The 14047-nt window shown below is 41.0% G+C and overlaps 1 protein-coding gene across 1 annotated transcript; it reads right to left on the bottom strand.

Moving 5' to 3' along the window:
- Nucleotides 1-7289: 7289 nt before the first annotated feature.
- On the bottom strand, nucleotides 7290-13442 carry LOC139459719 (BTB/POZ domain-containing protein KCTD3-like). The gene has a single exon (XM_071241364.1). It carries the CDS (start codon nucleotides 13329-13331, stop codon nucleotides 11184-11186), a length of 2148 nt encoding a protein of 715 aa, XP_071097465.1. The 5' UTR covers nucleotides 13332-13442; the 3' UTR covers nucleotides 7290-11183.
- Nucleotides 13443-14047: the final 605 nt, after the last annotated feature.

The following is a 14047-nucleotide window of genomic DNA, read 5'->3' as shown; positions in this document are numbered from 1 at the left end:
AATTGGACTTAATAGTTAAGTGTTTGTTGGTGTGATTATTATTGATGTATTTCCCCCTTTGTTTCAAATGTGCTGTATTGGGAACATGAAAAATAATGTGCTTCCTGTTTGTCACTGTGTATTAACTTCAGACTAGGATGAAAGGGGGGATAAGCAGTGTTAGGCATTATGATTTCCTGTGCAGAGTTGTGTCCCTTGGGCATCTGCTGGTCTGGGGTCTGCTTCCCAGGTTTGTATTAATTACATTCCTGGGTCTGTGGGCACCATACCCATGCTCATGGGTTTAAGTCAAGAATTTGTCTTAATAGTCCCAGACCCTTGAAGATCTGGGGTAGAATAGGTCTTCAGTAACCCTTGCTTGCCATATGAGGCGACTATGCTTGTAGTAGGAGGCGATAGTCCCTATTCCTGTCTGCAAAATCTGGTGTTCTAACTGTTACTTATCATATGACACAAGACACGCTATCCTTTAAAACAATTGCCTCCATTCTGTAGCAGAGGCAGGAAGTCCCTGCAACACGCTGTGTGCAGTAAGCAGCTGTTGTATAGTTGATAAGATGTCACCATGACATACTCCACAAAATGTTCGACAGTAGCCAGTTTGTCCTATAGCATTTCCTTGGTCACAAGTATCATCAAATGGAGCAGAAAATCCAGTATTAGGATCCTTGGTCTAACGACGTTCATGTCTAGATCTTTGCAGGGGCCAGAGACGGTATACAGTACATTTGATCAATTATTATTTAAAAAGTAACAATTACTTTGGATTGGATTTTTACAGTTGTATATATTTTTTCTTTTCTAATCCAAAGATAAAGTGGTCATATGATATCATGAATGGCATATCTGTCTTCGGTCAGTTGAATCTGTTAACCTAAACTAATAAAATGTTTCCCTGGATGCATGTTTCGGAAGACAATAGTACTCAGTCTGCTGGTTTGGTCAACATTCTCCCAGTAACCATTATGATGAGCCCATGCTGTTGATGTTGTAGTTGATTCTGAGCCAGAAATTCACATTTCTGAACATGCATTTTAACAAGGAAGCCATTGGTTAAAGGTTGATCTCGCTTGTAGAGGTGAAACAATACAGCAAGGTCATGACACAAAGGTCATGATGCAATACCTTCGCGATACGCGTACTTACATCAAGTTGCGTGGAAATGTTTTGACTATAAATAATTCAGAGCAGGTTCAAAAGGAAAAGCTAGCTGTAGACACTGGTTCATTGCTGCTATTTTTAGTAGTGTACTTAATTACAACACATTTTGCGCTTTCTGACTGACAAAAACGCTGAGAGGTCATTAAACAACGATTAATGTATTTCAGCAAGTGTATCGTCTTGTATCGATACAGAAAAAATGTATCTTGTATCATATCAGCGCATAAATCACACAGTGCACCGTTGTATCGTTTCACCTCCACTCACTTGTGTTCAACACCGGTGTTGTTCAGTATCTGTTGTTTCAAAACATGCAAAGTTGTTTTAATACAACTCTCTGTCTGTGATTGGTAATGTGTTTTATGACATGCATTTAAAGGTGCTATTTTATTGGCGGTTGCCGTGTATTCTGTATCAGTAACTTCCACATGGATGAGTAATGGGTGGAAACTATAAACTGTATTCACAATTCATGAAGTATATGAAGTATATGTAGTACATACACAATTGGCCATGTTCTTGTCCCTTCAGAAAAGATGGTGCCTCAATTCACTGTGCAGAGTTTTTTCCCCTGGTTGTGCCAGGGATCTAGGATCACCATCTTCCCGAGGCAAGAGAGTTAACTAACTCTTAAAGTCCAGTTTCCACCCTTGCCGAACTAGGCTGGAATTACTGGGCTCGATCGTAGTGCCTCCAGTGGCTATTACCAGTTATGTCTCTTCTGAGTCTCTCCTATGGACCAATCAGATTCCACCTCTTGTACCACTTGCATTTGCTTCAAACAAAATGGCGGCGCCGAGTCAGGACGATCTGATCAATAATCAAGATCTATATTGTGATAAAACGGGTCTTACATCGCGAAATGAATCAAATCACGTGAGCACCTTGATTAAACATGAAAAACACGAAAAGATTTTGAAAATATCTGCTGACAATGAGTTGGCGGTGCACATGCTTTGCAAATCCTGCAGTCGACTGAAATCTGCACGATAGTTTACGAACTGGATTTTGATTTCATTGCGCGATTTTGATTAAACTATGCATAGATTCGTTAGTCCAGCCAAAATGTAACTCAATAATACCAGCCTAGTTCGGCAAGGGTGGAAACTGGACTTTTTTAGTTGGTTAACTCTTTTGCCTCGGGTAGATGATGATCACAGGTTCAACCTGATTGTTTCAAGGTTTGTCAGCACAGTACCCCTGTTTGTGGGTTTCTACAAAGTGGAAGACGTCAGAGACCTACATTACTTCAGGCTTTCCTCCTCGTCAAGATCAGCAGGGCTTGATTTTAAGTAATTGATTTAGCTGCACCAGGTGCGTGTTGATCTGAAAACATATTTGCACCAGACAAAACCAGGTTGTGTGGAAAAGTAAGGCTTAGTCAGACAGAAATGTGAAGTTTTTTAACCTGCACTTGGTTGCATTTTCAATAATAGGTTGCACTGATACAATGTTTTGTGTAATTAAATCAAGCCCTAATAAGACATACTAATATTTAAGTAACGGCCTCTGAGCTTATGCAGTCTTACTTGTGGTAGAGTATTGTACTCATTTTTTTATATATTCCTGGCAACCCCCATTCAGTAAACTGGGACCCCTCCAGTTAAACATTTTGAGTCCCTTGGACCCCCAAATTATATAACCGGTTTTGTTGTATTTCATTCAGACACATTTTGGATGTTACTGTTTGTTGTAAGTGAAGATTGAAATGTGAACAAATTTGATCACAAAGCATGTATTCCAAACATGACATTTTATATTTAACTTGGTTTGCCTAAGAGATATGCTCTGTGTGTGTTTTGGGGTGGAAATGTAACAGCCAATCACTGCTGTGGTGCCCTGAGATATAATGTGCACAGCCACAATACATGTCTTGTGATGGGTCTCGGAGCTATGCAATGTACCCTTTTGTGTATAGTGATCTGTCATACAATGGTTGTATCAAAACTTGATGTATCATGATGTATCCGTGAATCGTCCCACAGCGATCAAATAGTCTTCCCATGACAACACATTTAATTCCTATATGGAATAACAGGAAAAGCCTCATCTAAAGCATCCACGATTATCCGTGAAGATCGGGGGTAGAATAGATCTTCAGCAACCCATGCTTGCCGTAAAAGGCGACTATGCTGGTCATAAAAGGCGACTAACGGGATCGGGTGGTCAGGCTTGGTTGATGCATGTCATCAATCCCAATTGCGTGGATCGATGCTCATGATATTAATCACTGGATTGTCTGGTCCAGACTTGATTATTTACAGACCGCTGTCATATAGCTGGAATATTGCTGAGTGCGGCGTTAAACAACAAACAAACCAACCAATAGATTATCCAGTGTATCATGTCTCCGTTCTAATAATCTATTTGTTGCCATTATGGCTTAGTCTATTGCTACACTGTTCTTTCGTGATTGGAAGCAGTGGGGTAGTCTATTGACTTAAGTGTTTACTTACGTGGTTGGTTGGTTTGTTGTTTAACGCCGCACTCAGCAATATTCCAGCTATATGACGGCGGTCTGTAAATAATCGGGATCAGACAGTCCAGTGTTTGACATGAGCATTGATCTATGCAATAGGGATACGATGGCATGCATCAACCATGCATGCCTGACCACTCGATCCCGTTAGTCGCCTCTTATGACAAGCACAGTCGCCTTTTACGGTAAGCATGGGTTGCTGAAGACCTATTCCACCCTGGATCTGTCATGCGGTGGAGGGGCGGTCGGGTAGCCTAGTGGTTAAAGCGTTAGCTTGTCATGCCGAAGACCCGGGTTCGATTCCTGACATACCCATGCTCGTGGATTTCACCAAAGTGGTAAAAGACTGAGACATGCATTACTTCGGGCTTTCCTCCCACATTAAGCTGTCATGCTGCGATATAACTGGATTACTGTTAAAAGCTGTGGTAAGCCCAACTCACTCAAAGGTGTGATTCTTAGCAAATGTTGAGTAGTATAGTTAGACGGAGTTTGGCGAGGTCCGTTACCATGTCAGTGTGTTGGGATTATGAGGTTAACTGCTGGTTACATCAATCTCATTAAAATCAGACCTTAGTTCTCGCTACCGCTCAACAAAGATCTGAAGACATCCCATTAGGGGTGACGTCAGAACGACCTTACATCTGACCAATGAGAGCATCGCTTACCAGATCACGAAAGTGACAGTCGGAATGTGATTTCTAATCGTACAACCTCGAAAACTTTAACACGGGTATTCCGAACAATAGTTACAGGTTTAACGACTGAATCCATACCATCTAGACCATCTATTAGCCATTCCAGAATGTTCTTTTGTTTAGGTTTCAAATTTGTTATCGAGAATTTGTCAAAATATGTTTCGAAGCGTAGTCGCCAATTTGAAATTAGTGCTGTAAAGCATGAGAAAGCTGCCTTCTGATTGGTCATTCTGTTGGTCAGTCAAAGTTCGTGCAAGGTTGGTCTGACGTGACCCTTAATGGGATGTCCTCAGATCTTTGTTTAGCGGTAGCAAAAACTAAGGTCTGATTTTAATGAGATTGCAGGTTACATTAGCCCTCACATAACCAGATATTTATTTCTGTTCTTGTATATATATTATAATTCCACGCAGATATGCATTTATGTATCTGTTTGTGTCTGCTCTTGTGTGTACCAAAATTAATTGTGTAACAATGTCAACTGATATATTTTTATAACGATGACAATAAACCATTTTAAGTTTTGCTTGTTTATTGTTTTAAGTGCAGTCCGGTCAGTCAGAATTCACTTATCAACCCACCTCCGCATATCGTAACAATATATTCACCTGGAAAGGTGTTCAACACAGCTTACTATTGATTCCTATATAAATTGGCCATTTTAAAATATACTACTCAAAAGAAGTTAATTAACATCCAATTCTTTCATATTACTATAGTTAATCTGCCATGACACCCTGTCAGAACTATATGATGGTGGTCTGTCAATAATCGAGTTTGGACCAGACAAGCCTGGGCCAAAATGATCTTAGCGCTAAGATGATCGTAACTCCCATACTTTAACATAGGCTTATGATAGTCGTAGCGCTAAGATTACTTTGTTCAAGTGGGCCCAGGGGTTGACATCATGAGCAACGATCTACACGATTGGGAGATGATGCCATGCATAGTCCATGCCACCAACCAATCCTATTAGTTGCCTTACGACCAACATGGGTTGCTGAAGACCATTTCATGTGGTTAGACAGAAATGCATGCATGGCATCATATTTTGAAACCATGCACAGATATAACTGACATTTAAAGGATCCTGGCATGCCTGTAGGCCTGTAGGGACCGCCTCCATGGTCTAGTGGCAGTGTGTCGGCCCGGTGAGCCCCGTACTCAGCATTTAGGGGCTAAAACAAGGACTGGCTGGCTCGGAGTCCATATACTGTGTCTGAGTGGGGTATTCATGTTAAACTGCAGCATGGTTTCTCAGTGTGCTAGCACTATAAAATCGGCATCAGTCAGGACTAGTACAAGCAGACAGACACACACACACACACACACACACACACACACACACACAATGCGACGTTGAAACCCATATTACCTCACTTGGGGATGTAGGGCTCTGTCAGGTGTTCGAATACAGATCTGCTTGAGATTGATTCCTTTCCCATATCAAGGACTCTAGTACCATGACCAAGGGAGATTACTCTCATCTTCACTTCTCTAACACGCGTGTCGCAGATATGGAAAGGAAACAGCACAATGACTTAAATGATGCAAAGAAGAACTGACAAAATGTTGCTTGTGTAACATATTCCTGTTTAAATCAGTACTTGTCATTTTCTTTGCAGCACCTTAGAAGACATGACCTGACCCCTGAGCAGGTCTAGAGAAATCCGTTTGACCACTAGGCTAGCTACCCTTGCTCTTAAACATGAAAGTACATGACATGTACAACTAAAATAGTGTTTGTTTTGTTGTTTGTTGTTTAACGCAGCACTCAGCAATATTCCAGTTATATGACGGCAGTCTGTAAAAAAAATCGAGTCTGGACCAGACAATCCAGTGATTCCCATCATGAACATTGATCCACACAATTGGGATCGATGACATGCATCAACCAAGTCAGCAAGGCTGACCACCCGATCCCTTTAGTCACCTCTTACGACAAGCATAGTCGCCTTTTATGGCAAGCATGGGTTGCTGAAGACCTATTCCACACCCCAGATCTTCATCGGTCATGGGGGGAGTGATGGGGGATTTACACTGCTTTTAGCAATACTGCAGCAATATCACTGGGAGGGGGCACCAGAAATGGGCTTCACACATTGTACACACATTGAACCCCGGCCTTCAGCGTGACGAGCAAGCACTTTAACAACCAGGCTACCCCATGGTTCCTACAACTAAAGGAAGGGTTGGTTGTTTGTTGTTTTGTTGTTTAACGCCGCACTCAGCAATATTCCAGCTATATGACGGCGGTCTGTAAATAATCGAGTCTGGACCAGACAATCCAGTGATTAATATCATGAGCATCGATCCATGCAATTGGGATCGATGACATTCATGAACCAAGTCAGCGAGTCTGACCACCCAATCCCGTTAGTCGCCTTTAACGACAAGCATAGTCGCCTTTTACGGCAAGCATGGGTTGCTGAAGACCTATTCTCCCCCGGATCTTCACGGGTCACTAAAGGCAGGGAGAAGTTGTGTGAAGAAATACATATTAAGGTGTACAGTCTTAGAACCCCATCCTAGGACAACTAGCAGTGCTTCCACTATTGGTGGGGCGGTCGCTTGTCACGCCGAAGACCTGGGTACAATGTGTGAAACCCATTTCTGGTGCCGTAATATTGCTAAAAGCGGTGTAAAACCATACTCAAGTATTGGTGAGTTGGTCACCGAGTCCCAGTCACAAGGGAAGGTAAGGAGCCTGGATGTGGCTGGAGTTACTACCCTTCGCTGTCAACACGACATTGTCATGTAAAGATTTTTCAGGCTGGCAATGAGAAAAATATTTGTGATGATTTATATTTATATTCCATTTTCTCGGTATTGGGGGTCGGGGGATCATAAACCAATTAAAAAAAGGGAAGGCCTGAGCATGATTAGGAAACAAGTTAGGGAAAAAACATTTTTGGTAAAATGCAAACAAATACAAGCCTTCCACATTTTAAAACAGATTTTATTTCCATGTATCATACTGTTACAGGGATACCATATAATCATTATAACATAAATACTATAAATTGGTACAATCATATCCGGCGTTATTTTACCTGGTGCCAACTATGGTGTTCTGTATGCATACAAATTGATAATGGAAGCAACCAATAAGTACTGCAAGCAGGCAAGTGCCTTGGGACACAAAGGAGGAATCACTGAAACAGATTCCGATGCAACATGCATGTTTCATGTAACTGATACTTTCTATTCTGATAAGAAACATAAGTTAAGGCCGTCAATGTCACATATTTCTTCACTACAAGGAAATCACCAACTTCAGTTACCATATTTGCCGTATCTAGCACCCTGTTCCAATAAGCCCCAATCATATGATAATGCAGGCGGTGCCTGAGAACCAAGACTACCCCGTTATTTCTTTTTTAGCCTAAGCCCCCCCTTTATAAGCTTTCCTACTAAGAAACCAAAACAACAAATGACATTCCATATATATTTCTGTGCATATTAGATTATTTTCCAGAAAACAGTAACATAGAAAGGGTAATATATTTTCCTATTAACTATTATAAATTTTAGTCTTATCAACACTTGAACTAAGTTCCATATCATTTGATCTCAGAAAACAAATTTGAGTTGAGTTGAGTATGATTCTAACAAGCACCCTCTTTGTGAATTGTCTAAGAGCCCGGAGCGCTTATTAAGGCAAATACAGTACAATGATAAGAAAGTCAAAGTTAGTGAGCACAAGTTACAATCCTGTCAAGTAGAGCCGCAGGTTTAAACACACTGTAATCCTCAACACAAAAAATAGAATCACAAAATACTGCAATGATTAATTAACTAAGATAGCTGCATGTGAAAAAGTGGAAAGGAGCCATTCCACAAAAAGGAATATTACTTACATTAATTACAAAAATGGCAAAGTGTGCTTTTCAAGAAAAATCCCTTGTGCTAGCGATATACATCATCAATGAGTTTTGATCACGTGGTTACAATCAGGGTAAGAATCGAAAGTCAGTCGGTGGTTATAATTAGCAATGACCTTGGTCAAAAACGTCTTAAATACTACATCTGCACATGTGTTTCTTTCAGTTCGTGCTGGTAATGTATGTACGTTGCACACACACTGCTAAATATACCCTTAATATTGTCACCTGACTGCCAAAGATTATCCAGATAGTAATCATGTGATCAAAACTTGATGTTTCTTACACAAAAAATGGATATTTATTTCAAGTGGCGAGGACCATATTCTATTAATCTGAGACAATAGTGCTTATCAAGGGGGAAATTAAGTAGTATTCTCTCAACATCTAGTTATTTTACATAAACACCAGTCTGAAATAGATGTGGACTTGTTGGATATAACCAAAGGTGCCTACCCAGTGTTAAGTGATTAACCTCCGAGTCAAACCTCAGTTTTATGTCTGGGACCCCCCCAATATTATTCCTCGCATACCAACAGACATTCATAGCCACGCTACTTGTCAGTTGAGATATTGCACATTACAGCTGTCTACTCACCGATCTTTGGATTTTACACATCATCAGACACAATGTTATTCAACAAAGCCTTAAAAAAATGTACCCGCCTAGGACGGTGGCGATAGATCTAACATATCAGCTGTCAATAAATATACTGCACGTGCTGAAACCACAACAACAGTAACAATATGGTAACCATGGCAACACCGGGAATATTGGGTAAATATTATATCTTGCGCTATATTAATCTCTAACATCCTACACCTTGTATCTCACCAAGTATAACTGACGGAGGATAAGTAAAAATATGTCATAGAAAATATAAACAATAAAGGTACGGCTGCTGGAACCATCATCACCATGGGCGACACAAAGCCAACTGTTCTTGCTACTCTTTATCCTAATATATACCACTAAACTTTTGATAGGGATATCTTTATTCTTTCATGATACACAAAACTCAACGTAAAGTGTATATTTAACACTTTTTACAAAGAAAAACATATCTAATTATCCCTTTCAAACACTGAGTAGTATAGTACATAACAAGTTCTTTTTCCCGAGAGTCCAGAAAAATACTCAAGTTTGAAAAACATAAATAAGACGTCCATATAAAAAGTATGTTAAGTGAAATTGTTGTGCTCTAATACTATTTTGTGAAATTTGTAAACAATGAAAATGACTTAATGAAGTCAAGTCTTATCAAAGGCGTCAAGACTGCAAGTCTTAATGTGTTCAACTCATTCAGCACCCTGCTTCTGTAGTTGTGTGAATCTTCCAAGTACGAGTATTTTAACAGCTTCTAGAATAGCCATAATGAGTGAGTGAGTTTGGTTTTACGCCACTTTAAGAAATATTCCAGCAATATCACAGTGGGGGACACCAGAATTGAGCTTCACACATTGAATAGGTCTTCAGCAACCCATGCTTGCTGTAAAAGGCGACTATGCTTGTTGTAAGATCGGGATCATAACGGGATCGTAGTGGGATCGGGTGGTCAGGCTCGCTGACTTGGCTGATGCATGTCAACGATCCCAATTGCATGGATCTATGTTCATGTTGTCAATCACTGGATTGTCTGGTCCAGACTCGATTATTTACAGACCGCTGTCATATAGCTGGAATATAGCCGAGTGCAGCGCTAAACAACAAACAAACAAACTATCACCCAGACAGCAAATGTACAGGTGAACTCTCTACATCAATATTTTCTCCATACTGCTCCCAGGGTGCTAAATGGTTGAACACAAAGCTTCTAAGTAAAGTGACTTACATGTATCCAACATACTTCAACATGTTAAAAAACATTAGGTTCAGGCCAAAAGGCAGTCTCACAACATCGCTTTGTCTGTAAATTCAAATTGTACAATATAAATCAATCTAGAAGTTAACAATAAATCAAATACATACAGATAATATCTCAGCTTCACACACAGTAATAATACCATTGTCTAGCTTCTAAAGCTCATTTAATAACGTTGCTTGTGGGTTTCTTAATGCCTGTATATCTCTGACTAATCTGGATGCCTGGGCCAACTTGCACAAAGAGATCTTAGTGCTACGACTACTGTAAGCCCATGTTAAAGTATGGGAGTTATGATCATCTTAGCGCTAAGATCGCTTTGTGCAAGTGGGCCCTGGTCTCATCTGTCACAGGGACTCAGAAATACATCAATTACAAAATAATACCAATGTCTATACATACATTGGAAATGGTGCAGTCCATCTTTTACATGATATCCCATCTTATAGTGTTTGAAATAAAGGACTCCCTGAGGTCCTGAAGAAAGGTTTGCATCCCTTAACAATAAACATGTTATGTTTTTAGATTTTTTTAACTTTTTCGTTTAACGCCGCACTTAGCAATATTCTAGCAATATGACGTGGGTCTGTACCAGACAATCCAGTGATTGACATCTTGAGCATCAATCTACACATTTGGGATACTGTTAGTCGCTTCTTAAAACAATCAGTCACCTTTTACGGCAAGCATGGGTGGCTGGAGACCTTTTCTACCCCGGTTCTTCACCAATTCTATACTACTCAACATTAGATGAGATATGTCACACCGTGACGTAACACAAAACTTACTGCACTGAGTATTTATGTTGAATCAACTTGAAATGAAGCTACACGTGCTTCAGTTACATGCCAATATAAAAAACTATTTGTATCACAACATATCCAAGCTATCTGACACTATCAGGCCCTACCTGGATGCTCATAATCCCTATCAAAAGTTGAGTAGCATACTTGAATATGCATCATCTTGGGACTCTCCACATCTTACTGACAAGGACCCCTTGACGTTCATGCTCAATCTTGAACGTGTTTAATCCTGCTAATGTTGCTGTTGTCACTTATACAAAACAAAATATTTTAGATCAATAATTTGACCCAAGCTAAAATTTGGTAACTTGGGGTGTTGGTCTGGGTAGTGTGTTCCTGGCTCCCCCCTCTGCACCCTCCTCGGCGCCTGCTATCTGGATGAGGCTCTGGTGACTGCCGGAGATGGAGCTGTGTACCGCCATGGAAGCTCGGAGCTTCATCCCTGTCATCTGGAAGCCGGGGCCGGTGAGCAGCGACGGTGATGGGCTGAGACACGGGGTGGAACAGCGTGAGGAGCTGAGGTCACACTGGTCGAGGAGGCGAACCAGCTCACATGGATTGGGGCCTCCAACCACTGGGATTTGTTCTGTTTTGTTCATCAAATCAAGAGCAGTTGTCAGATCCCACATCTGAATGCTTCCATTTGAGTGCCCTGTGAAAAGATATCGTCGAGGTCGAGATCCCATTCGATTAGAGCCTTCACATTCGTGGACACAGAATGCACTTACTGTGCTGGTGTCCACTGATTTAATCACGCAAACTCGCTGTCCAGTTGAAGACAGTCGCACAAACAGCTGGTCAGTTTCAGGGACTACTTTCTGTATGAAGACCTGCTGGTCATCCCGTTCTCCGAACGGACCGAAGTCATTTCCAGCAGAATAGCTGATATGAGGGTCAAGGTCTTCAAGGGAAACAATCTTGAAGGATGCAAGGGGTGTTGATCCAGGCTGAGTTGAGATCATTCCCCTGAAACGTGTCACACTCCAGCTTCGGACGTGATTATACTCGGAGCAAGCTGACACAAGGTGCTTCTCGGACAGCATAACCTTTGTAACAGGACTGCGATGCACTGTGAATGTTTGAAACAGTTGTGGACCATGACCCACCGTTTCTGGATGCTGAACAATGACACGAACAGTCCCCGAGCTGGTGCCGTATGCAATCTCAATCCAGTTTCCGCTTAAGCTTGTTTTCGGGGTGAGGTAGACACTGAGAGCTGTAACCATATCATTATTAGGGTCCTTGTACAGTTCAGTCACCAGCAGATCATTGTCTTTCATTCTCAGAGGGAACTTCTGCATGTCAATGTAGTAGATGGAGCCATTATTACAGCCCAGGAGGAGGAAGGAGCCAGCAGTATCGTAGCTTCTTATCGGGACAACATCCTGAATCTGCCAGTGCTGAGTCATGGAATGCCAAACTCCAACTTTTCCAGTCTGACTCAGAGCTACCAACTGACTTCCAATGAAGAAAAGTGAGTCAACAGACACGTTCAGGTTAAACACACCTATTTCTCTACTTTCCCCTTCATCACTGATAGACCAAAGATGGATGAGATTTGCTGTTGAGGCTGTGACCATTTTATGTGTGTTGTCTTGATTCGGATTCAGCACTTTCGCATTGATGGCTATTCTTTCAACTTGGGGCTCCATATGGGGGCTGACCCAGATGAGATGCCATCCAGTCGAGTCCTTCATTCTGTAGCAGCAGACAAAGTGTGGGTAGGCTATGCATATCCAGTTATGATGTCCACGAACCATGGTAACTCTGAGTGGATCCACAAAGGATGTATGTGTGGATGTATCCTTGTTACAGAAGGTTTTCGTCAGATCAAGGGATGAATTTCTTGAGTGGCGTAAATCAGAAGATGAGTTTCTCATCTGGTCTTTTATCCTCCAATCATTTGAACCCTGTCTTGAGTGAGATGCTCGAGCATCAAGAGAAGAATTTCTGGAATGGACAGGGCATGAAGCTGAAGCACCATCTGAAACTCTCAAAGCAGTTCCTGGTCTGCAGGGTGGTTCACTGTTGTCCAAGCTGCTGTCTGAGGATGTAGACATACCTTCAGCGACTGGCGGTAGAGGTGGTTGGAGATACCCATGGAACAGTACATCTCCACATGAAGCGCAATCCAAGTCCTCGCATAACATCAATCGGCGAACCAGTGGTGTGATGCCATAGAATTCGGCTTCATGTCGAAGAGCTGGAAGATCAACATTCTTCAGATGTACCTCTTTCGTTCTCAGGAAGTTGAGGATAACAGTAAAGAGTTGTGGGTCTCGGTCGATGAATATGGCATCCGTTTCGTCTTTTAGTGTTGAAATTCGACCACTCAGCATACTGGTGAAAAAAGAATCAGGGATCCATGTTAAAGTCTGACGAGAAGTGGAAAATCTGGACCCACCGACGTTCAGGTGAATTATCTCTCCAGCCATCTCCATCTTCTTCCTTCCTAAATGAAGGAGACACTCGGTCAAATCGCTGCAAAAGGTTGACGACTTCAGAATTATCGTTAAAAGGTGTGACAAATTTGACGTAAAAAGATATCCGACATTTTCTTTTTGTCATGTGAACTCCGCATTACGACATTTCCTATATAGCTTATAGTACATTTTACTGTGTAGGCGCTGTTGCGGAGCTTGAGTCTTTATTTAGAGAGTGTTTGCGCGATTGTTTAGCTTTCTGGGAACAACGTTTTATGATACACGAACCTTGCAGATCCGTAACTTACTCGAAATACGAAAGTAAATAAACCATATGCTTTAAATAACAATAAAAACAAATGTAAACAAAGCATATCATAAACCAAAGTATTATATTAAAGCATATATGGGTCACTTTCAGAAAAAAACCGTAATTTGTGTAACTGGGTATGATTGATTAACACCCCCGACCTTCCGCTCTCCGTGCAGACGCTTGTAGAGGACCAATTTGACTAGCCGGACCAATTTTTCTAATTAATATTAAAAAATCTCGCAAAGTTTTCATAAATATTATTTTATTATATATAATGATAAACAGCGACTAAAATACCTATTTGGATATATTGTCTCATATCATGACCATGTTAAAAATATGCAATATTTAGTTTTTATTATTTTCAATGTATTTTAAATGTGATTGTAAATATCAGTGCACACTGTTCACAACGATTCAC

This window comes from Haliotis cracherodii, unplaced genomic scaffold (assembly GCF_022045235.1).
Source record: "Haliotis cracherodii isolate W230 unplaced genomic scaffold, xgHalCrac1.p SCAF_13, whole genome shotgun sequence".
In the NCBI taxonomy this organism is placed as follows: domain Eukaryota; kingdom Metazoa; phylum Mollusca; class Gastropoda; order Lepetellida; family Haliotidae; genus Haliotis; species Haliotis cracherodii.
Note: the sequence above shows the minus strand (reverse complement) of the source record. Positions and strands in the feature narration are given on the sequence as shown.

Bases quoted from the DNA above. Each gene is read 5' to 3' on its own strand.
- LOC139459719 (XM_071241364.1), bottom strand. From the start codon at position 13,331: ATGGAGATGGCTGGAGAGATAATTCACCTGAACGTCGGTGGGTCCAGA.